Source organism: Hypanus sabinus, chromosome 5 (genome assembly GCF_030144855.1).
Source record: "Hypanus sabinus isolate sHypSab1 chromosome 5, sHypSab1.hap1, whole genome shotgun sequence".
Taxonomy (NCBI): domain Eukaryota; kingdom Metazoa; phylum Chordata; class Chondrichthyes; order Myliobatiformes; family Dasyatidae; genus Hypanus; species Hypanus sabinus.
The window spans coordinates 19,921,101-19,943,780 of record NC_082710.1 but is presented as its reverse complement, the minus strand read 5'-3'; the positions used below and the strand labels follow the sequence as shown (position 1 = coordinate 19,943,780).

At 41.6% G+C, this 22,680-nt stretch overlaps 1 protein-coding gene across 1 annotated transcript; it reads left to right on the top strand.

Moving 5' to 3' along the window:
• The first annotated feature begins 1,098 nt into the window (after positions 1 to 1,098).
• On the top strand, positions 1,099 to 2,226 carry LOC132393654 (general transcription factor II-I repeat domain-containing protein 2-like). Its single transcript, XM_059969065.1, has 2 exons — positions 1,099 to 2,083; positions 2,169 to 2,226. The coding sequence occupies exon 1, from the start codon at positions 1,477 to 1,479 to the stop codon at positions 2,077 to 2,079; it is 603 nt and encodes a 200-aa protein (XP_059825048.1). The 5' UTR covers positions 1,099 to 1,476; the 3' UTR covers positions 2,080 to 2,083; positions 2,169 to 2,226.
• The last annotated feature ends 20,454 nt before the right edge of the window (positions 2,227 to 22,680 follow it).

Below are 22,680 nucleotides of genomic sequence, written 5' to 3'. Positions count from 1 at the left end.
GAAGTCCTGCTTAGAAATTTGCTTTCATCCGTAATAAGACTTCAGCTTGATGCCAAGTTGTGGTCTCAATGGAGCTGGTGGCTCAGATTGAGTTGTTTATTTATGTTCAGAGGGATGGTTTTGGGGACAGAGAGGAGAGGGTTCAGTAATAATGATGTGTGGAGTTCAGATTAGGATTGAGGGACAGAGATGTGGAGGGGTTAGAGGTCAGCTCTCCACTCCATGCTCTGCTTTTGAAGGCCAGAGACATGAACGGGTGATGAAGGACATCTGGAGTTGAAGCCTCTGCTCTACACTCAAAAGGCCAGTGATGTGGACATGAGGATAAAGGACACCTGATCATACAAGAAGGAGGCAGAAGAAGGCACAAAGGCTAGTCAGTCTGCAATCTTAAAGTCCGAGCTGGGGGGGGGGGGGGGGAGGTGGGGAGGATCATGTTATCAGCGAGTCTGGCAATTGATATTGAAGATCAAAGCCTGAAGGTCGATTGGAAGTCTCTAGTTAGAAGGTCTCTCATGCGGGCCTGGGTCCACTGTTGGGTGGTCCTCGCCTCTGCCTTTATTGCCCAGATCACCAGAGCAGGAATACAGGAGCGAAGAAGGATGGGTCCTGGATTGGACATTGTCCTCAGATCCATTGAACTGTCGGGAGAGAGCGTCAGCCTTGGTATTCTTGCTGCCAGGATGATAGGTGAAGATGAAATTAAACTGGGAGAAGAAAACAGCTTAATCCCCACAACCTTTGATGCCATTTCTAATCAGGAAATTGTCAACCTCCACTTTGAACGTACACAATGACTTGGCTTCCACAGCAGTCTGTAGCAGTAAATTCCACAGATTCACCACCCTCTGGCGAAGGAAATTTCTCCTCCTCTCTATCCTAAAGGATATTCTGTGGCTGTGCCCTCTAGTCCTAGACTACCCACTATAGGAAACATCCTCTCCACATCCACTCTATCTAGGCCGGGGGTCGGCAACCTGCGGCTCCCGAGCCATTTGTGGCTCTTTCACCTCTGTGCTGCGGCTCCCTGTGGCTTTGGGAAATAATTGGTCAGTATTTAATTAAAATGTATTTTATGTTAGTTTGTTAGCTTTTGAAATGTAATTATGGTGATCTTGTACAACCTAAGTGTAGCGACACATTTCCTGCCACATCCGAAACGGCTCACAATTAGCCAGCATTCCGGCTAAGGGAGATAGCCTACGGGGGTTTGTGAGTACGCGTCTTTTGCAGCATCTGCGTCCATGGGGGCTGGGTTGAGGGAGGCTTAAAAGCAAGGCTGTTTAGTTCGAATAAAGCTATCTTTGACTGCAGTTTACTGACACCGCTACAACGTGTTTTTATCGCTGGCTGTCCAGACGGAAGGTGCTGAAACGCTTTGTCGCGTGTCTGGAAGAAGTGAAAACTTTCCTGGGCAGCAAAGGGCTCACCTTTCCTGAGCTGGAACAGCCAGAGTGGCTGGAAAAGCTACACTTCATGGTAGACATGACAGCGCACCTGAACACGCTGAACACAGCTCTTCAGGGGAAAGGACGTACAGCCCTGCACATGTTGGAGGATGTTTTGGCATTCGAGCGCAAGTTGACAGTGCTTGCCAGAGATTTACAGAAAGGCACTTTGTCTCACTTCCCCAATTTGAGAGAGTTCAAACAAGGTCACGACATGATAATTTCGGAGTATTTACATTCTGCAATCATCGCAATGCAAACATCGTTTGGGAAACGCTTCTGTGAGTTCAGAGAGGAAAAAAACACATTATCCTTCCCGGTCACTCCCTTAAGCATCGATCCTTCCCTACTGAATACGACTGCATTGGCAGGTGTGAGTCAACCTGATCTTGAGATAGAACTGGCCGACATAGCCGACAAAGACATATGGGTGTCCAAGTTTAGACGCTTGACAGCAGACCTTGAAGATGTTGCCCGTCAGAAGGCCGTTCTTGCTCAGAAACACAAATGGAGTGATATTGAAAACCTCACAGATGACAGCTTGCGATCCTGTGTAAAGATGAAGGTGACATCATACATCCCTGATGTGCAGACGCTGTGCGCTGAGGTCCAGGAGCAGAAATCCCATTAACCAAGTATGATAAATATTTTAATTGCCTATTATTTTACTTATATTCATATTTTTTCATTGTTCAGTGAAATAGTCCTTTCATTTTTCAGGATGACAGCTGGCTGACGTTATTTTTGGTTTGCTGCTGGCGGAAAATTTAAGTTCGGCGTTTTTCATAAATACAAGAAGGACTCAAATAGACATTGAATATTTTACTTAAAAGTAACTTTCAACCCAACGTCTTTTTTTCGGAGTTCAAAATGTTTTTGTTGCATGCAGAAATGTAATTTCGTTTTCTCTGCAGGAGTTCATCAATTTCATAAATGCAACACATTATAGTTTGTTTATACATAGCATAAAGGCAAAAAAAACGTTGTATGCAGTGTTATTTCATTTTAAATGTCAAACGGGTTTTGCGGCTCCCAGTGTTTTCTTTTCTGTGGGAAACGGGTCCAAGTGGCTCTTTCAGTGGTAAAGGTTGCTGACCCCTGATCTAGGCTTTTCAATATTCAATAGGTTTCAATGAGATCCCCACTTGTTCTTCTAAACTCCGGCAAGTACAATCCAAGATCCATGAAATGCTCAGCATATCTTAACCATTTTGTTCCTGGGATCATTCTCATGCTTCCAACATTAAAAAAAATAAACCTAATTGTGATCTTCCTTATGTAGAGCATACTTGAAACAAAGGTAAAATGAGCTATTAGTACAGCCGATTCTTACAGTTGCACCTTGGGAGATTAGCTATATGCATATTACAAGTACCGCTCACAACACTGCATCTCTAAATAAAAATACCCTGTGCAGGCTAAAGATTTGCAGACAGGCTAACATTTCCATTAAACCACAGAGGCATTAAAACGCACAAGTGACAATTCAATGGTTAATATCTCTCAGTTCGTTGTGAAATATATATTTATTTAATGACTTATTCAGAACATTAAGTACTTTAGTTATTGAGAATGAGATAGGAGAGGAAACTAATTTTCAGAAAGTATAATGAGAGAGTAGTGGTAATCGGAGCCAGACAGTGTAATCATGAGATAATGTGCTCTCATCATAAAATTATATCATCGACAGACCTCACACAAAATAGGTATAATTTTATGATGAGATCACATTGACATCTTTTAATATTGAAAATAACCATCACATTGTCACCTCATGGAGCAACTTAATGCATTACTGAGAAAGTGTTTCCAGTGTGTCAGTTGGGTTCAGTTAGCGCAATGAAGACCCAGACCTCCAGTCTCTTGCACTTACCAAGTCTAACAAGTAGGAGATAGATTTTAAACATCAAATATACACTCAGCAGCCACTTTATGAGGCTCAGAAGTGGAGCCTGATGTGGTCTTCTCTTGCTGTGGTCCATTCACTTCAAGATTCCGTGTGTTGTTCATTCAGATATGATCTTCTGCGCACCACTGTTGTAATGCACAATTATCTGTGTTATGGTTCCCCTTCCCGTCAGCTTGAACCAGTCTATCCATTCCCCTCTGACCTCTCTCATGAACAAGGCATTTTTGCCCTTAGAACTATTGCTCACTGTATGTTTTTTTCTTGTTTTTTTGCAAACTCCTGTCAACTCCAGGGACTGCTGTGCATCAAAATCCCAGGAAATCAGCAGTTTCTGAGATAACCAAACCACATAATCTGACACCGACAATCATTCCATGGTCAAAGTCACTTAGATCACATTTGTTTCCCGTTCTGATGTTTGGTCTGAACAACTACCAAACCTCTTGATCATGCCTGAATGCTTTTTTGCAATGAGTTGCTACCACATGATTGGCTGATTAGATACTGGCATTAACAAGCGGGTGTCAAGGTATACCTAATAAAGTAGCCACTGAGTGTATGATTTATATTAGAAATTAAATTCAATGGGTAAATCTCAACCTCAGATTCCCGATACATCTTCTGTTATCCAATTCACCTTGCAAATTTGGCCAAATTTACACACTGAAGAATATTGCATATATGTACTGTCGTAACTACTCCTTCAACAGAAGATGCTGTAGGTGTTATTTAAAGTTCAAATTTCAAAATAAATTTATTAACAAAGTATATATGCATCACCATATACTAGCTTGAGGTTAATTTACTTGCAGGCATTCACAGTAAATACAAAGAATCACAATAAAATCAATGAAAAACCATACAAAATAAAGGCAGATAGACAACTAAAATGCAAAAGACAATAAACTACGCAAATACAAAAATAAAATAAAATAATAATAATAAATAAGCCATAAATTTCAAGAATATTAGTTGAAGACTCCTTGAAAGTGAGTCCCTAGCTGTGGGATCAGCGTTGGGTGAGTGAAGTTAACCCCTCTGGTTGAAGAGCCTGATAATTGAGAGGTAAAATCTGTTCCCGAATCAACAGTGTTGGACCTGAGGCTCCTGTAAATTCTTCCTGATGGCAGCATAGAATATAGAATGTAGAACAGTATAGCACAGGGATCAGGCCCTTTAGCACACAATCTTGTTGCAAATCAAATAAATTAGTAATTGAATGGCCAACTAAACTTATCCCCTGTGCCTATGCAATGTCCCCATATCCTTCATTTTCTTCATATTCATGTGCCTATCTAAATATATCTCTAATGTTTCTGTCTCAACCACCCCAGAGAGCACATTCCAGGCATCCACCATTCTCTGTGTAAAAATACTTAACCCTTGCATGACTTTTGAAATAGCCACTCTCAACTTTCAACGCTGGGAAAAAGATACTGTCTACTCTGTAAATGCCTCACATGATCTTATAAATCTGTATCAGATCTCCCCTCAGCCTCCAACGCACCAGAGTTTAAGATGGTGCTAACCAAAGGTAAGCAACTGCTTACTGGTAGTTCAAAAGACAAGAAATTTGATCTAAAATTTGACTAGAATTTGACTAAAAACAAGACAAGAAATTTGATCTAGAATTTGACTAAAAACATTATTAGTAACAACTTCTGTGAATTAAATTGTGGCACACTATCACCACAAATTATGAAACTTCTCAGCCCAGTTTTGCATTCTATCAATGTCCCGTTGTAACCTCTGACAGCCCTCCACACTATCCACAATACCTCTTTGACTTCAGCAAACTTACTAACTGATCCTTCCACTTCCTCATCCAGGTCATTTATAAAAAGCATGAAGAGTAGTAGGAGTCTCAGAACAGATCTCTGAGGCACACTTATCACTCTCCTCCATGTAGAATATGACCTGTCTGCAACTAATCTTTGCCTTCTGTGGGCAAGCCAGTTCTTGATCCACAAAGCAATGTCCCCTAGGATCCCATGCCTCCTTACTTTCTCAATAAGCCTTGCATGGGGTACCTTATCAAATGCCTTGCTGAAATCCATATTCTCTACATCTACATCCTTCATCAATGTGTTTAGTCACATCCTCAAAAAACTCAATCAGGCTCGTAAGGCATGTCCTGCCCTTGACAAAGCTGTGCTGACTATTCCTAATCATATTATACCTCTCCAAATGTTCAGAAATCCTGCCTCTCAGGATCTTCTCCATCAACTAACAAACCACTGAACTAAGACTCATTGGTCTATAATTTCCTGGGCTATCTCTCCTCCCTTTCTTGACTAAAGGAACAACATCAGCAACCCTCCAATTCTCCGGAACCTCTCCCGTCCCCATTGATAATGCAAAGATCATCGCCAGAGGCTCAACAATCTCATCCCCCACCTTTCACAGTAGCTTGGGGTACAGCTCATCCGGTTCAGCGACTTATCCAACTTAATGCTTTCCAAAAGCTCCAGCACATCCTCTTTCTTAATATCTATGTGCTCAAGCTTTTCAGTCCACTGCAAGTCATCACTACAATCACCAAGATCCTTTTCCATAGTGAATACTGAAGAAAAGTATTCATTAAGTACCTCTGCTATTTCCTCCGGTTCCCACTGTCACACTTGATAAGTCCTATCCTTTCACATCTTATCCTCTTGCTCTTCACATACTTGTAGAATGTAGGTTTTCCTTCATCCTGCGCACCAAGGCCTTCTCATGGCCCCTACTGGCTCTCCTAATTTCTTTCTTAAGCTCCTTCCTAGTAGCCTTATAATCTTCTAGATCTCTAACATTACCTAGCTCTCCGAACCTTTTTAAGTTTTCCTCTTCTTCTTGACTAGATTTATTACAGACTTTGTACACCATATACCCTACCATAACTTCCCTGTCTCATTGGAAAGTACCTATGCAGAACCATACTCAAATATCCCCTGAACGTTTGCCACATTTCTTCCGTACTTTTCCCTGAGAACATTTGTTCCCAATTTAAGCTTCCTATTTTCTGCCTGATAGCCTCATAATTCCCCTTACTCCAATTAAAAGCTTTTCTAATTTGTCTGTTCCCATCTCTGTCCAATGCTATTGTAAAGGAGATAGAATTATGATCACGATCTCCAAAATGCTCTCCCACTGAGAGATCTGACACCTGACCAGGTTCATTTCCCTATACCAGATCAAGTACAGTCTCTCCTCTTGTAGGCGTATCTACATACTGTGTCAAGAAACCTTCCTGAACACACCTAACAAACTCCACCCCATCTAAACCCCTTGCTCTAGGGAGATGCCAATCGATATTTGGGAAGTTAATTCTGTTATTGCACCTTGCAGGGATCTGTTTCTCTAGCTGCTCCTCAATATCCCTGTTACTATTGGGCTGCCTATAAAAAACACCCAGTAGAGTTATTGACCCCTTCCTGTTCCTAACCTCCACCCACAGAAACTCTGTAGACAATCCCTCCATGACGTCCACCTTTTCTGCGGCCGTGACAATATCTCTGATCAACTATGCCATGTCCCCACCTCTATTGCCTCCCTCCCTGCTGTTTGGTCAATTTAAATGCTGTCCCAAATAGACTGGAGAGACAGGGTGCTGGGACCGGAGTTGAGGGTTGAGTTGATTTCATGCTGAGATTGTGAGGCTGCCCCAGCTTCTGTACCTCATGCCTGTGCTTTTTAATTGGGTTCTTTCGGGCTTCTTGCTTTGGGGCTGCCTGTAAGCAGACAAACATCAAAATTGTATAATTTATACATACTTTGATAATAAATATATTTTGAATTTTTGAAAACAACTCAAGGTTGTTGAATCTCCCATAGCATGCACCCTCTAATCCAGGCAGTATCCTGTTAAAAGTCTTCTGCACCCTCTCCAAAGCCTCAAAATCCCTCCTATAATGGGGCGACCAGAACTGCATGCAAAACTCCAGAGGCAAGAAGGCAGCATGGCCTGGATGGTGGGAGTCTTCTTCAGTACTAAAAGTGTATCAAAGCCTCTATAGAACACAATGGGGATATATAACAATATAATGTAATGGAAAAAGATCATGAACCAGCAGTCCTTGATTTATTTAATTTTTTCAATTGATTTCAGGAGAATCAGAGAGAGTATTCTGATTTGGACATGATAGTAAAACTCACAAAAGTGACTAATTTAGAATATTAGTTTATTCATCCCTGGCTGAATCCAAACATTTCTCGATATGGTTTTCAGCCTTTCCAATACTCATGGTAGACTTTACACATTCACCGTAAGGAAAGTACCAAAAATGGTTACATGTCCAAGGAAGAACTTCATGAAATTTCAGTCTGCCTGCACCCATCCCAACCAGAAACTTAATTAAAACCTTGTAATGTCAATCAATGAATTTTACTTATATATGCATATTATATAATTCTGATTAGTCATGTATAACAAAGGACAAATTCATTGTATCATAATGTATTAATGCATCATATTGCACTGAAAATAATTAGACCATTTATTGCTATCCATTTACATTTTTATGACCTTCTATGATATTCACCATGATTTATTTCTATCCACTTTAATGAAGTTCTCCAATATATTATAAGTTACTTTTTATGGGACCTTACTCCTCTACTGAAAGGCAAAATGTATCTGAGTCTTAATTAATTAAGGCATATTTACCAGTATTCTCTACATTTCCCTTTGTTCTTGTGATCATATTAAAATAAATATATAGTTCAAAGGTCAAAGTAAATTTATTATCGATGTATCATATATGTCACCATAAATTCCTGTCATCTGAGATTCACTTTTTGCAGGCATACTCAATAAATCCATAATAGAATCATAACTATAATAAAATCAATGAAAAAACACTCCAATTTGGGCATTCAACCAGTGAGGAAAAGAGAACAAACTGTGCAAATACACAAAGAAAGAAATAATAATAATAAGTAAGCATTCTACATTGTGTATGGGAAAGTGAGTCTATAGGTTCTGGGGCAAATGGAGTTGAGTAAAGTTATCTCCTTTGGTTCAAGAGCCTGATGTTTGAGGGGTAGTAACTGTTCCTGAACCTGATGGTGGGGTCCTGAGGCTTCTGTATCTTGTTCCTGTTGGCCTTGTGTAACCTTAGTTAGAGCATAGTACATAAAACAGTAAAGCACAGAATGGCTCAATGATGTTGTGCTGACCAATATAAACCTTATTCATGGTAAGTCTAAGATGAGGAAATCTGCAGATGCTGGAAATTCAAGCAACACACACAACGTTCTGTCATGGTAAGTCTAACCCTTTCCTCCTACTCAGCCAAGCACCCTCCACTTTTCTTGGATCCTAGCGTCTATCTGAGAGTCTTTTAAATATCCCAATTGTATCAGCTTCAATCAACACTCCCAACAGAATTTTCTCCGTAAATTATTATTTGCATATATTGTTATTTGTAATGAATACATGTTGCAATTCTGACCTCTGACCTCTGGCATCAGAAGGACTCAAGGAGGAGGAGCATTGGCACACCATCCTGACTTGGAAATATATCTTCAGTCATTCATTAAACTCTGAAATGATCTACTCAGTTAAACTTGTGGGGGTATCTTCACCAGAAAGACTTCAGAGATTGAGAAGATGGATCATTACCATCTTCTCAAGAGATAGGTGATAATATTGGCCTTGCTAGCTCTACCAAAATCCCAAAAATGGATTAAGTGAAAATATAATCTGCTTTGACTTTCACTTCTGAAATTGGGTTCCATTAATGTCAATGAATTACACCAAGACTGTTCAAAATGCAGTAGAAAAAGACTTTGTCCTTTGTTTTAGAGCTGCCACAATGTTGTGAAAATCAAATAGGAGGAAGTAAAAATCAAAACTTATTTCCCATCTAAGCTCCCTAGCTATCTTAAGTAATATGAACTGAACTTCATAAATTTATATTGAACAGGAAATGGAGCCCAAAAACTTGAATAAAGTTACTTCGAGCTTTACACTGTGACAATATGAATTCATTTCTCTGGAGAAGAATTCCCTCAAAGTGAGTCTTGCATACATTGGTTATTGGCATGCCAACTGGCACACTGTGCCACTGGTTACCAGCAGTGGACATTGTAAGATGTCAGAAGGAGATAAATAAATTTTACTTTGGTGGTAATAGGAAGTGGAATGGTGCTGCTGTACCCCAACATTCCCACTTTTTAGACTCCAAATATATTGCCAAATTCTTCTCTGATGATTTATCTTGGCCTAGGCCTGGTTCCCTCTTTAAGCATCAGATAAACTTGATGAAGTTCTGTGCCTGGATAGATTTTTCTTTGATGTTCAAAGTAAATTTATTATCAAAGTATTTATATGTCACCATATACTACCTTAAGATTCATTTTCCTAAAGGAATTCACAGTAGAACAGAGAAATACAACTGGATCAATGAATAACAAAGACTGACAAACAACCAATGGGCAAAGAAAAAGACAAACTATGCAAATAAGTAAGTAATTAAATTATACTGAGAAAATGAGTTGTAGAGACCTTGAAAATGAGCTTATAGGTTGTACAGTCATTTCAGAGTTGTGGGGAGTAAAGTTGTCTATACTGATTCAGGAGCCTGATTGTTGAAGGCTGTTACTGAACTAACTGTTACTGAACATTGTGTGTAGGCCAATAGACAATTGGGTAGCTTCATTTAAATGTGGCTCTGCTCTTGAACCAGTCTTCTTAAGCTCATCTCCCCTACTGGGACACAAGCCACCGATAGCAGCTCATCAGAGTTCTCTGTCCTGGGCCAGTCTTTCAAATTGTCCCCAGGTGTAGCCCATCCTACCACTTCTAAGTGAAGATCCTTCCTCACCAGTGGTGAGGTGCTTGGAGCTTCTGTTGCTGTACCTGTAGTTCTGGGTTTTTACAGGATGGTGTTGCTAGCCCCATTCCCCACTCTTCTTCTTTTGCAACTGGGCTAGCAACTGTACATGGCAAAGTTCAGACTGCCATGTTTTCCAAATATTTCAGCAGCTTTGCTTTGCTCGTTTGCTCAATCCCTATTCACTGTGTTATAGGTTAGACAAAGAATAGAAATGGGATTTTTAACCATAATGCATATAGGTCAAATCTTGTCCAAATCAGTAAGAAACGTTAAATTATATTTTCCAGTTTAGGTATCCTCCTTCAACTCTTTCCACCCTGCATATTTCTTACCTCTTCAATTTCTCCAACATAAATGTCCAAATCCTACACTAAATTAAGTCAGAAACATTTGTTCTGGAGGTTCAAGCTGCATACTATCAATTCTAATTTAGTCATTAGGTACCAGGTACTTGAGTAACTTTATCAGTAACAATTTCCATTGATAGCTGCAGGTTCAAAAGTTCAAAGTACAAAGTGCAAAATAAATTAGGTTAGGACTGTATTCTGTAGAATTTAGAAGATTGAGAGGAGAGTTAATAGAGGTATACAAAATTATGAGGGTTATAGATAGGGTAAATGCAAGCAAGCTTTTTCCACTGAGGTTGGGTGTGACTACAACCAGAGGTCATGGGTTAAGGGTGAAAGGTGAGAAGTTTAAGGGAAACATGAAGGCAAATGTATTCATTCAGAGGGTAATGAGAGTGTGAAATGAGCTGCCAGCACAAGTGGTGCATGCGAGATCGATTTCAGCATTTAAGAGAGGTTTGGATAGGTACATGGATGGTAGGGGTATGGAAGGATATAGTCCCAGCGCAGGTCAATGGGAGTAAGTAGTTGAAATGAGTTCAACATGGACTAGATGGTCTGAAGGGCCTGTTTATGTTAATATTTCTCTAGGACTCTATATGAAAATCCATTTCCTTGCTTGGAAAGGAACCGCAATAAACACCATGGAAGAACATTTTGTCTGTCAGCAGGGTGGTCCTAGTACTGATAGAAGCTATTTTCAATTTGTAGCACAAAAGGCTGTTTTGCTGAGCAGGTGCCAAGATTGAACTGTTATTGACTGTGAGTAACTCTTCATCTCATTCACAATTGTAATTTTTCCTTTCAATTTTTTCCACTCTATATAACTAATAATAACTGTCATTTGCACTGTACGGTCTTCCTGGTGACCAGGCAACGACATAGCAAGGCAAGAAATTTTACAGAACACTTCACAATTTTCACTTTCTCCTGTCAAGTTAGAAGTTTAGAGACTTTTGTCCTTTTTATTGATTGGATGTTCAAGTAATCAGGAGAGGATTAGGCACTGTGCTGCTCTAGAAGTCACAGACTGCGTTCTGTTCCAAGAGAACCTAATATTGGTGATGTCACTGTAGTTTGAAGGTTATAATAATCTTTGAAAGTTGATTTGCTGAGGCGTGTGCAGGTTCTGGATGAACCTGATTTTTTTTTTGCCTGAGTTCCTGCTATCATCAGCTCTTTGTGGGTTATTGGGATCTTCATAAACGCTTTTCAGTCCAGCTCTTCTAATCTGCAGATGCGATGGTGTGCAGTCAGCTGTGGTAATCTGATTTAGCATCAGCTATTATGGGGCAGAGAACATGTTGAGTCTTGGTAAAGACATGGAATGATCTCAGTGCTTTCAGTTGTGTGTGCATATTCTACCGGTCTTCAAAAATGACATAGAAATAGTAGCCCAGAATTGTTTAGCATTTATCAGAAAATATACTTTCCAGTGATAGATTGTGTCATGCTGAGTAATTCATGAAACCAATGTTAATATGATTTTGAAGTATGCTAGTTTGAAGGGAATCTTTACGAAAGTCAATAGTCTAGGGTAGTGTATGGAGGGTCCCTAAAATAACACTGACTAGAATGAGCTTTTTAATCTGCATCTAGCCTATGGTCGAAGTTGCACAGAATTCTTAATAAGACCAACACTATTTGTTTCGTCTCATATTAACCCGTTTATTAACATGAAAGAAGAATATCAAGACTTAGAACAGGACAAAGATTTGCAAAGGAAGCAAATTATTGATATCATAATGGTGGCCAAAACAGTTGGCAGCTGTCCATTAATTCTAGCTGCAATGGTTCTGCCAAGAAGGATTCCTCATGAACACATGGGATTGCATGGGGATTTAAAAATTGTTTGGATTACTTTTTTTTTAGCATAAAACTGTTACTATTCTTTCTAAGGTCCTGTCCAATTAAACTAACCATGGGAAGGCTAAATTAAAAATGACTGCATGTAACATTGAAAGAAGGTATTGCAAATTACACAAAAAAAAAGTTTGGAAACAGATGTGATAATACCTTCTTTTAAATAGGAGCATTGGAAGTCTAGAAATGGGGATAAATCTTTGGCCCTTTGAGCCTTGTGGCCACTTTATTAGGTACACCTGTATACCTGCTCGTTAATACAAATATATAATCAACCAATCACATAGCAGTAAATCAATGCATAAAAGTAAGCAGATATGGTTCAATTGTTGTTCAGACCAACCATCAAAATGGGAAAGGAATGTGATCTACGTGCCTTTGACCATGGAATGAATATTGGTGCTAGAAAGGGTGGTTTGAGTATCTCAGAAAACGCTGATCACCTGGGATTTTCATGCACAAGTCTTTCAAGTTGACGGGGAATGGTTTGAAAAACAAAACAAAATACATACAGTGAGTGGCAGTGCTGTGAGCAAAATTGCCTTGTTAATGAGAGAGGTCAGAGGAGAATGGCCAGACTGATTCAAGCTGACAGGAAGGTGACAGTATCTCAAATAACCACATGCAGAATCTTGGAGTATATCCTGTCCAGTCTTGGGGGCTAATCTATTATAATATTTTTCAAGAATTCCAGCACATTATTTTTCTTAACCCTGATATGCTTTGGCATATCAGCCTGTTCCATCCTGTCATCACATTCATCAAGATCCCTCTCACTGGCGAACACTAAAGCCAGACATTCATTATGGACCATTCAATATAATCATGACTGATCCTGTATTTCAATACTAATTCCCTCTACATACCGTTTAATTACTTGTGTGCTTGCAGTAGAAGTCTATTTTTAACCATTTGTTTTTTGTACCAATTGGCAAAACCCTAATCACGACAGTTTGGCAATACTATGATTTCTTTGATGGCGTAGTGGCATCAGCACTGGGCTTCGAAGCAGATGGTGCTGAGTTCAAACCCAGCCAGATACCAAACTGGGCAGTAGCAGTATCTGCATGGAGGAAAGGCCTGGCAATCTACTTCCATATTTTGCCATGGGAAACCCTATGGTCCATGAGGTCATGAAGAGTCGGACTCAACTAAATGACTGAATGCAACAACATGACCTATTTGACCACTTTGCACTGCAGTGGACTTGTTTTTCTAAAACATGAGAAATTACGCGGACTCTGGAAATCCAAAGCAACACATACAATATGCTGGAGGAACTTAATAGGCCAGACAGCATCTATGAAAATGGATAAACAATTGAGGTTTTAGGCTGAGTTCTGAAGAAGGTCTCAGCCCAAAATGTTGACTGTTTATTCATCTCCATTGGTACTGCCTGACTTGCTGAGTTCCTCCAGCATTTGAGTTGCTTTGTATATTTTATCTGATTGTGTGCTTTCTTGTAAAAATAGTGTATAATTTATATTTAATTAGTGTTTTCTAGTGAATGCTGCTTATATGATGTTATGTGACTGGTTGTTGTTGAAATAAGTTTTCTATTCCACCTGTGCATATACAATATATACTTGTGCATAGGACAATAAAGTCAACTTTGACTTGACACCTTCTTAATACATTCAATGACTTGGCCTTCATAATCTTCGATAGTAATGAATTCCATGAAACCAACATCATCCAACTAATGCCATTTCTCCCCTTCTCAGCCTTCTATGCCCTTACCGTTCACTGTCAGAAAATCATATAATTTTATAAAATCTTGTAAACCTCAGTGATTATTAGCTGAATTGATCAAATCTTCTACAACATTTCCAGGTACACTCTTGTTGCTTTGTTTTATATCATGTATACTTAGTGGCCACTTTATTAGGTACACCAATAGCCTACTCATTCATGCAAATATCCAATCAGGCAACACAATGCATAAAAACATGCAGACATGCTCAAGCGGTTCAGCTGTTGTTGGCACTAAACATCAAAATGGGTATAAGTGATTTTGACTGTGGAATGATTGTTGGTGCCAGATGGGGTGGTTTGAGTACCTCATAATCTGCTGAACTCCTGGGATTTTCACACACAGCATTCCCTAGAGTTTACAGAAAATGGCATGAAAAAAACAAACAAAAAAAAACATCCAGTGAGTGACAGCTTTGTGGGTAAAAACCCCTTGTTAATGAGAGAGGTCAGAGAAGAATGGCCTGCTTGGTTCAGGCTGACTGGAAGGTGACACTGACAGTGCCTGGGTTACCAAAGAGTGGCAGTAGCTGTCTGAAATATAAACCTGCTGTCCTCTCTCAGCTGACATAATCCCATCACTGCCAGTCAGGCCAGACTGCTGTACTCATGTCGTCTTCGCACAGGCCTTTTGGCCCCATAACTGCTTGTGGTGACCATCTGAAACTCTCCACCATCTTGTCTTATAGCAAAACTCTTTTTTCAGCAAGGCTGCCATTAGTTAGGGAATGCAAGGACAAAGCATGTAGGTAGAAGCCAGGTAACGAGGTTTAGCTCATTACCCATTTGCACATGGACTTAGCTCAAGTTTCTTGTGATAAGCATGGTTTGATATGCGAATTTGTTTAATATGCTTTTTATTTTTGTGCTATTGTCATATGGGCACTATAGTCATTAGCAACAGAGGAAAGGTAAGATTCGGAATGGTTGTGAATGGAGAATTGTTATTACATTGGTATCATAGGTAGCCTAGTCAGAAGGGATAAACACAAGATACTAGATTCTGGAATCTTGATCAGCACACACAAAATGCTGGAGAAACTCAACAAGTCAGGCAGCATCTATGGACGGGAATAAGCAATCAACATTCCAAGCTGAGTTTCTTCATCAGGACTGGAAGTAAGAGACAGATAGGATCAGAGACTAAGATGAGCTTTATTTTTCACTCAGATGGTACTTTGAAATGCATCGTTTGTGCCAAATAAAATCAACGAGGATGGTGCTGGGCAGCCCTCAAGTGTCGCTTCACTTCCATTGCCAGCCTAGTTTGCCTACAACTCACTAGCCCCAACCCATACATCTTTAGAATGTTGGAGGAGACCCAGGCACCCAGAGGAACCCCTTATGTTATCAGGAAGAAACATACAAACTCCTCACATGCAACAGCGGCAATTGAACGCCATTGATGATTGCTGGTGCTTAATGGTGTAACGCTAACTCCCACTCTATTGTGCCATGAAGCCAGGATAAGCTCGTCAGAGAGGAGATGTCCAGTTGGCATCTTCCCTTTCACTTCTGCCTGTTCCCAGCCTCATCTACTTCATTCAATTCAATAGTGACCTGCTGTGAAAAGAGCTTCTATCCACAATTGCAAGCTTGTATTGCATACAATAAGATCAATATGGACCTTGACACTAACTGTAGAGTGCAGAGCGTTTCGGCATGTCACTGCTTTACACTACCAGATTTCAACATGACATTCAAGGCAGACATTAAAACTGAAAATACTGAAGGTGCTCAGTAGGTGAGGTGGCATCTGTAGAAAGATGAACAGTGATATGTTTCAGGTTGAAACCCTCATTAGCACTAGCAAAGAAAAGGGGGGAAATGGGTTAGTTCAATTACAATGAAAACAGGGGCAGGAGGTGCAGGTGAAAGAGAACCTGTTTGACAAAGTGAGGGCAGGGTCATTGTGAGGTAACTTGTCTGTCAGTAACAGAGGGAGGTGATGGGATGGTGATATTCAGAGGGTAATATTATAATCAGTATTATGAAATGCAGGGCTGTGGGACATGATCAACAAGCCATGCTGTGCTAATAGAGGTGCAAGAGGTGCGTCCAGCTGCAGCTCCTATCAGCCCGAGTTAGGGAGTTGGAGCTGGAGCTGGATGAACTACGGATCATTCGGGAGGCAGAGGCAGAGATAGATAGGAGTTATCAGGAGGTAGTCACACCAAAAAACCAAGAAGTAGGCAGATGGGTGACAGTCCAGAGAGGCAGGGGGAGCAGGCAGAGAGAGCAGAGCACCCCTGCGGCTATTCCCATTAACAATAAGTATACCGTACTGGATACGGTTGATGGGGATGACCTACCAGGAATGAGTTGTAGTGGTCCTGCCTCTGGCACAGAGGTTGAACCCTCAACTAGAAAGGGGAGGAGGGAAGAGAAGAGAGCGATAGTTTTAGGGGATTCTATAGTCAGGGGGACAGATAGGAGATTTTGTGGGGCAGATCGGGAGTCTCGGATGGTATGTTGCCTCCCTGGTGCCAGGGTCCGGGACATCTCAGATCGGGTGCAGGCTATTCTTGAGAACGAGGGCATGAACCCAGATGTAGTGGTCCATATAGGGACCAACGATGTAGGTAAGGTGAGTGAGGGGGTCCTGCTTAGAGAGTTCAGGGAGTTAGGAGTGAAGCTGAAAGGCAGGACCTCCAGGGTGACAATCTCGGGGTTGCTACCTGTGCCACGTGCGAGTGAGGCGAAGAATAGAATGATTATGCACATCAATACGATGCTGAGAGCATGGTGCAGGAAGGAAGGGTTCAGGTTTTTGGATAATTGGTCTTTGTTCCAGGGACATTGGGATCTGTTTCAAAGGGACGGTCTACATCTGAACCGGAGGGGTACTAACATTCTTGCAGGAGTGTTTGCCAGTGCTGCTCGGGAGGGGTTTAAACTAGATGTGCAGGGGTCAGGGATCCCGATCCAGAGGGTTGGTCAGAAGGAGCATGGGGTTAAATGTGTGGAAGGTTTGGGTGATCTTGAGAAGGTCATCAAAATTCAGGGTGCAATTAGCCCGATGGAAGTTCAAGGAGCTGGGTTAGGTACAGTAGACAGTGTTTTAAGCAAAGAGAGGAGGAATGGGCTCAGAATTCTATACTTGAAAGCGCGTAGTGTCAGAAATAAGACAGATGAGCTTGAAGCACAGATGAAAATGGGGAACTACGATATTGTTGGGTTAATGGAGACATGGCTGCAAGGGGATCAGGCCTGGGAATTGAGTGTACCAGGGTATATGTGCTATCGTAGAGACAGAAATATGGGAAGAGGGGGTGGGGTGGCCCTGTTGGTGAGGAATGAGATTCAGTCCTTAGCAAGAGGTGACTTGGGAACAGGGGAAGTAGAGTCTGTGTGGATTCTGAGGAACAGTAAGGGTAAAAAGACCCTAATGGGTGTTGTGTACAGGCCCCCAAACAGTAGCGTGGATATTGGGTACAAGTTGATTAGGGAGTTAACATTGGCATGTGCTAAAGGTAATGCAGTCGTTATGGGAGATTTCAACATGCAGGTGAACTGGGAGAATCAGGTAGGTGCTGGACCCCAGGATAGGGAGTTTGTGGGGTGTCTAAGGGATGTATTTTTGGAACAGCTTGTGCTTGAGCCAACCAGGAACGAGGCTATTTTGGACTTGGTGATGTGTAATGAACAGGAATTGATAAGTGATCTTGAAGTAAAAGAGCCATTAGGAAGTAGTGATCATAACATGATAAGTTTTTATCTACAATTTGAGAGGGATAAGGGCAGATCAGAGGTGTCAGTGTTGCAATTAAATAAAGGAGACTACGGAGCCATGAGGGAAGAGCTGGCCAAAGTTAAATGGACGGATGCCCTGGCAGGAAAGACAGTGGATCAGCAGTGGCAGATATTCTTGGGCATAATACAAAAGATGCAAAAGCAGTTCATTCCAATGAGAAGGAAGGATTCAAAGAGGGGGAAGGGGCCACAGTGGTTGACAAAGGAAGTCAGAGATTGTATAGCATTAAAGAAAAAGAAGTATGACAGGGCTAAGATGAGTGGGAATACAGATGATTGGGAATATTTTAAGGAACAGCAGATCTTAACTAAAAAAGCAATAGGGAGAGAAAAAATCAGGTATGAGCTCAGTCTAGCCAGGAATATAAAAGGGGATAGCAAAAGCTTTTTTAGCTATGTGAAGAGAAAGAAGATAGTTAAGAACAATGTTGGCCCCTTGAAGAATGAATTGGGAGAAATTGTTATGGGAAACAGGGAAATGGCAACAGAATTTAATGCGTACTTTAGATCTGTCTTCACCAGGGAGGACACCAGCAATCTCCTAGATGTATGGATGGGCCAGGGTCATAAGATATCATAGGAATTGAGACAGATTGACATTAGGAAAGAAACTGTGATGAGTAGACTGGTAGGACTGAAGGCTAATAAATCCCCGGGTCCAGATGGTCTGCATCCGAGTTTTCTAAAAGAGGTGGCTCAGGAAATTGCGGATGCATTGGTAATCATTTTCCAATGTTCCTTAGATTCAGGATCAGTTCCTGAAGATTGGAGAGTGGCTAATGTTATCCCACCTTTCAAGAAGGGAGGGAAGGAGAAAACAGAGAACTATCGCCCTGTTAGCCTAACGTCAGTCGTGGGGAAGATGCTTGAGTCCATTATTAAAGACGAAATAGTGGCACATCTTGATGGCAGAAATAGGATTAGGCCGAGCCAGCATGGATTTACCAAGGGCAAATCATGCTTGACTAATCTGTTGGAGTTTTTTGAGGGTGTAACAAGGATGTTAGATGAGGGTAAGCTAGTGGATGTTGTGTACCTAGATTTTCAGAAGGCATTCAATAAGGTGCCACATAGGAGATTGGTGAGTAAAATCAGAGCTCATGGCATTGGGGGCAGGGTTTCAACATGGATAGAAAACTGGTTGGCAGATAGAAAGCAAAGGGTAGCAGTGAATGGGTGTTTCTCAGACTGGCTGGAGGTGACTAGTGGGGTGCCACAGGGCTCTGTATTGGGACCACAGCTCTTTGCGATTTATGTTAACGATTTAGATGAGGGCATTGAAAACTATATCAGCAAGTTTGCTGACGATACTAAACTGGGTGGCATTGTGACATGCGAAGAGGACATTAGGAGAATACAGGGAGACTTGGATAGGCTGGGTGAGTGGGCAGATACTTGGCAGATGTCATTCAATGTGAATAAATGTGAAGTTACCCACTTTGGAAGCAGGAACAAGAGGGCAGAGTATTGTCTGAACGGTGTAGAGTTAGGTAAGGGAGAAATGCAAAGAGACCTAGGAGTCCTAGTTCACCAGTCAATGAAGGTGAATGAGCAAGTGCAACAGGCAGTGAAGAGGGCAAATGGAATGTTGGCCTTTGTTACAAGGGGAATTGAGTACAAGAGCAAGGATGTCCTTTTGCATTTGTACAGGGCCCTGGTGAGACCACACCTGGAATATTGTGTACAGTTTTGGTCTCCAGGTTTAAGGAAGGACATTCTGGCAATTGAGGAAGTGCAGCGTAGATTCACTAGGTTGATTCCTGGGATGGCAGGGCTGTCTTACGCAGAGAGATTAGAGAGATTGGGCTTGTACACGCTGGAATTGAGGAGATTAAGAGGGGATCTGATTGAAACGTTTAAGATAATTAAAGGATTTGACAGGATTGAGGCAGGAAATATGTTCCAGATGTTGGGAGAGTCCAGTTCCAGAGGGCATGGATTGAGAATAAGAGGTCAGTTATTTAAAACAGAGTTGAGGAAGAGCTTCTTCTCCCAGAGAGTTGTGGAGGTGTGGAATGCACTGCCTCGGAAGACGGTGGAGGCCAATTCTCTGGATGCTTTCAAGAAGGAGCTAGATAGATATCTGATGGATAGGGGAATCAAGGGATATGGGGACAAGGCAGGGACTGGGTATTGATAGTGAATGATCAGCCATGATCTCAGAATGGCGGTGCAGACTCGAGGGGCCGAATGGTCTTCTTCTGCACCTATTGTCTATTGTCTATTGTCTAATAGAGATAACATTTGAACCAATATTGAGAAGAGCTAATCCATAGCAGATTTGACCAATTCTGCCGGACAAAGAAAGGAAATGTCTTTAAGCTGAGGATTCCGGAAGCCTGCCACGTGCTCATAGGGAAAATGCCTTTCATCAGGCTTGTATTAGGATTCATTGTATCAATGACAGCAACCATAGGCTGATGGGTTCAGGGGGAACGGGATGGCAAATAAACCGACAGGAAGCTCAATGCCACCTCGTGGACTGAACAGGTAGTCTGCAAAGGGGTCACCCAATCTGAGTTTGGTTTCTTCGGCATCAAGTTGCCGAAATACACTTCATTAAATTGGTAGAGTTACGAGTGAATCACTGCTTCATTTGGAAGACTGTCTCAGCCCATAGAAGGTGAAAGGGAAGAGTAAAATGGCAGCCATTGAATCTCTTGTTACTGCTGGGGAAATTCCATAAGGAAGGGAATGCAAGGTTGGGATGAAAGAGGGATGGGGAGCAACAAAGGGAATGGTCCCTACCAAGTGTTGAAAAGGTCTGCTGGTAGCTATAGCAGGTGATCCACTGAATGCAGAGTCTGGAGGGTGGAAGGTGAGGAATAGGACACTGTCCTTGCCCTGTCCGGGAAGAGAAAAGGTGGGAAATAGATACGATCGAGAGTTCTGTCCAACATTGTATTGGTATTGGTTCATTATTGTCACAGGTACCAAGAACAAGTGGAAAGCTTGCCTTACATTTTGCTTATAAAGGTCAAGTCATTACTCAGTTCTCTGAGGAAGAATAAGGTAAAACAAAAACAATGCAGAATAAAGTGTAAAAGCCAAGAGTGCAGTGCAGGGAAATCATAAGATGCAAGATCATTACAAGGTGGACCATGAGGCTAAGAGAGCAGTTTATCTTACAAGAGGTCCATTCAAGTCTGATAAGAGTGGGATAGAAGCTGTTCTTGAGCTGGGTGCTATCTGCTTATGGACTTTATGACCTTCTGCCTAATGCAAAAGGCAGGAAGACATAATCTCATGGTGGGTGGGGTCTTATACTGACTGCTTTACTGAGGCAGCAAGAAGTACAGATGGAGTCCACAGAGGAGAGGCTGGTTCCTGTGATGTGCTGAGCTGTGCACACAACTTTGAGTAGTTTCTTGTGATCACGTACAGAGCAGTTGTCACTCCAAGCTGTTATGCATCCGGACAGAATGATTTCTATGGTGCATCAATGAAAAATGGTAAGAGTCGATTGGGGCATGCCAAATTTCTTTAACCTCTGGAGGAATTAGAAGTGTTTGTGAACTACCTTGGCCTTGATATCAATGTGGTTGAACAGGAGAAGCCACAGTTCAGGAAAAAGGGGCAACCTGAGAAGAAAGGCCTTGAAGCTGACGCGTCAACTCTGTTTCCCTTTGCACAGATGCAACCTGACCTGTTAACATTTCCGGCATTCTCTGCTTTGATTTCAGATTTTCGTCATTTGCAGCTTTGTTCTTGATTCTTACTCATTATAGGCAAACTGTTTACTGCACACAGACTGAGCAGTGACTTCTTGACCTTGACTTCTTGACCAGAGGAGACTCTGCTCAGCCAGTGGCCGATCTTTGGTTTGTTGTGGTGACTGAAATACAAGAGGTTCCGCAATTGGCATGAAATCCATTGATACTGGACGCTGACTTGCTTCATTCATTGTCCAGGTTCCCAACACAACCGGACGATATGAGTGTAATTCACTACTTTTGTGATCCAGTTCATAAAAGATGCAAACAATACACACTCAGTGGCTACACCTGAACACTTGTGTTAGTGCAAATATCAAATCAGCCAATCATGCGGCAGCGGTGAATGAATAAAAGCACGCAGACATGGTCAAGGGGTTCAATTATTGGAGCATTGAAAAATCTATTTGGGGTAGAGCTTCAGTCTGCAGCTGAGATCCTGATACGTCTTGGAGTGGTTTTTTTTGGAATTCGAATGGAGGCATGGAACGAATGACTTTGGGAAGACTGAGAACTGACTTGAGAAGGAGATTGAGGTTTCTGAGGAAGGGAGAAATGTGGTAACTGAAAGAGACTGGCTGGTTTGAGAGGTGCACCAAGGAGGGAGTGATGCGTTGTTTAAACTGAGTGGCAGAGAAGGAGTGAATGACCTGGGTTTTTGGCTACAGCTGGCTTCCAACATATCAGGGTATTCTCTTGGAGCCTTATCCTTACAGTAGCTAACCTTTTCACTTGGATTATCTTGCAGCAAATGACCTAGTCAGTAACTCAGCCTTCCCTAGTTAAGTGATGGTCCTTCTGCCCTTCTCAATCAATGCTGGAATATTTTTGACCCTTTGAGACCTGCCACCCCATTTTCTTAGTCACTAAAAAGATTTGGAGCCCATTGCTTCCTTTAGGATGTACAACATAATCCCGGAATTAATTCCAAGCTGCACATTGGAATGTGGTCTGGGAGTCCTATAGGCCGGAGAGAAGGAAAGAGCACTCTGGTTGTTGCTGCTGTTCTCGGGCTGGCAAGAAATTATGGGTGGAAACAACTTGTTAGTGAAAGAGATCAAAGGAAAATACCCAAAC

Coding starts and splice junctions, on each gene's coding strand:
- LOC132393654 (XM_059969065.1), top strand. CDS start 1,477: ATGGTAGACATGACAGCGCACCTGAACACGCTGAACACAGCTCTTCAG.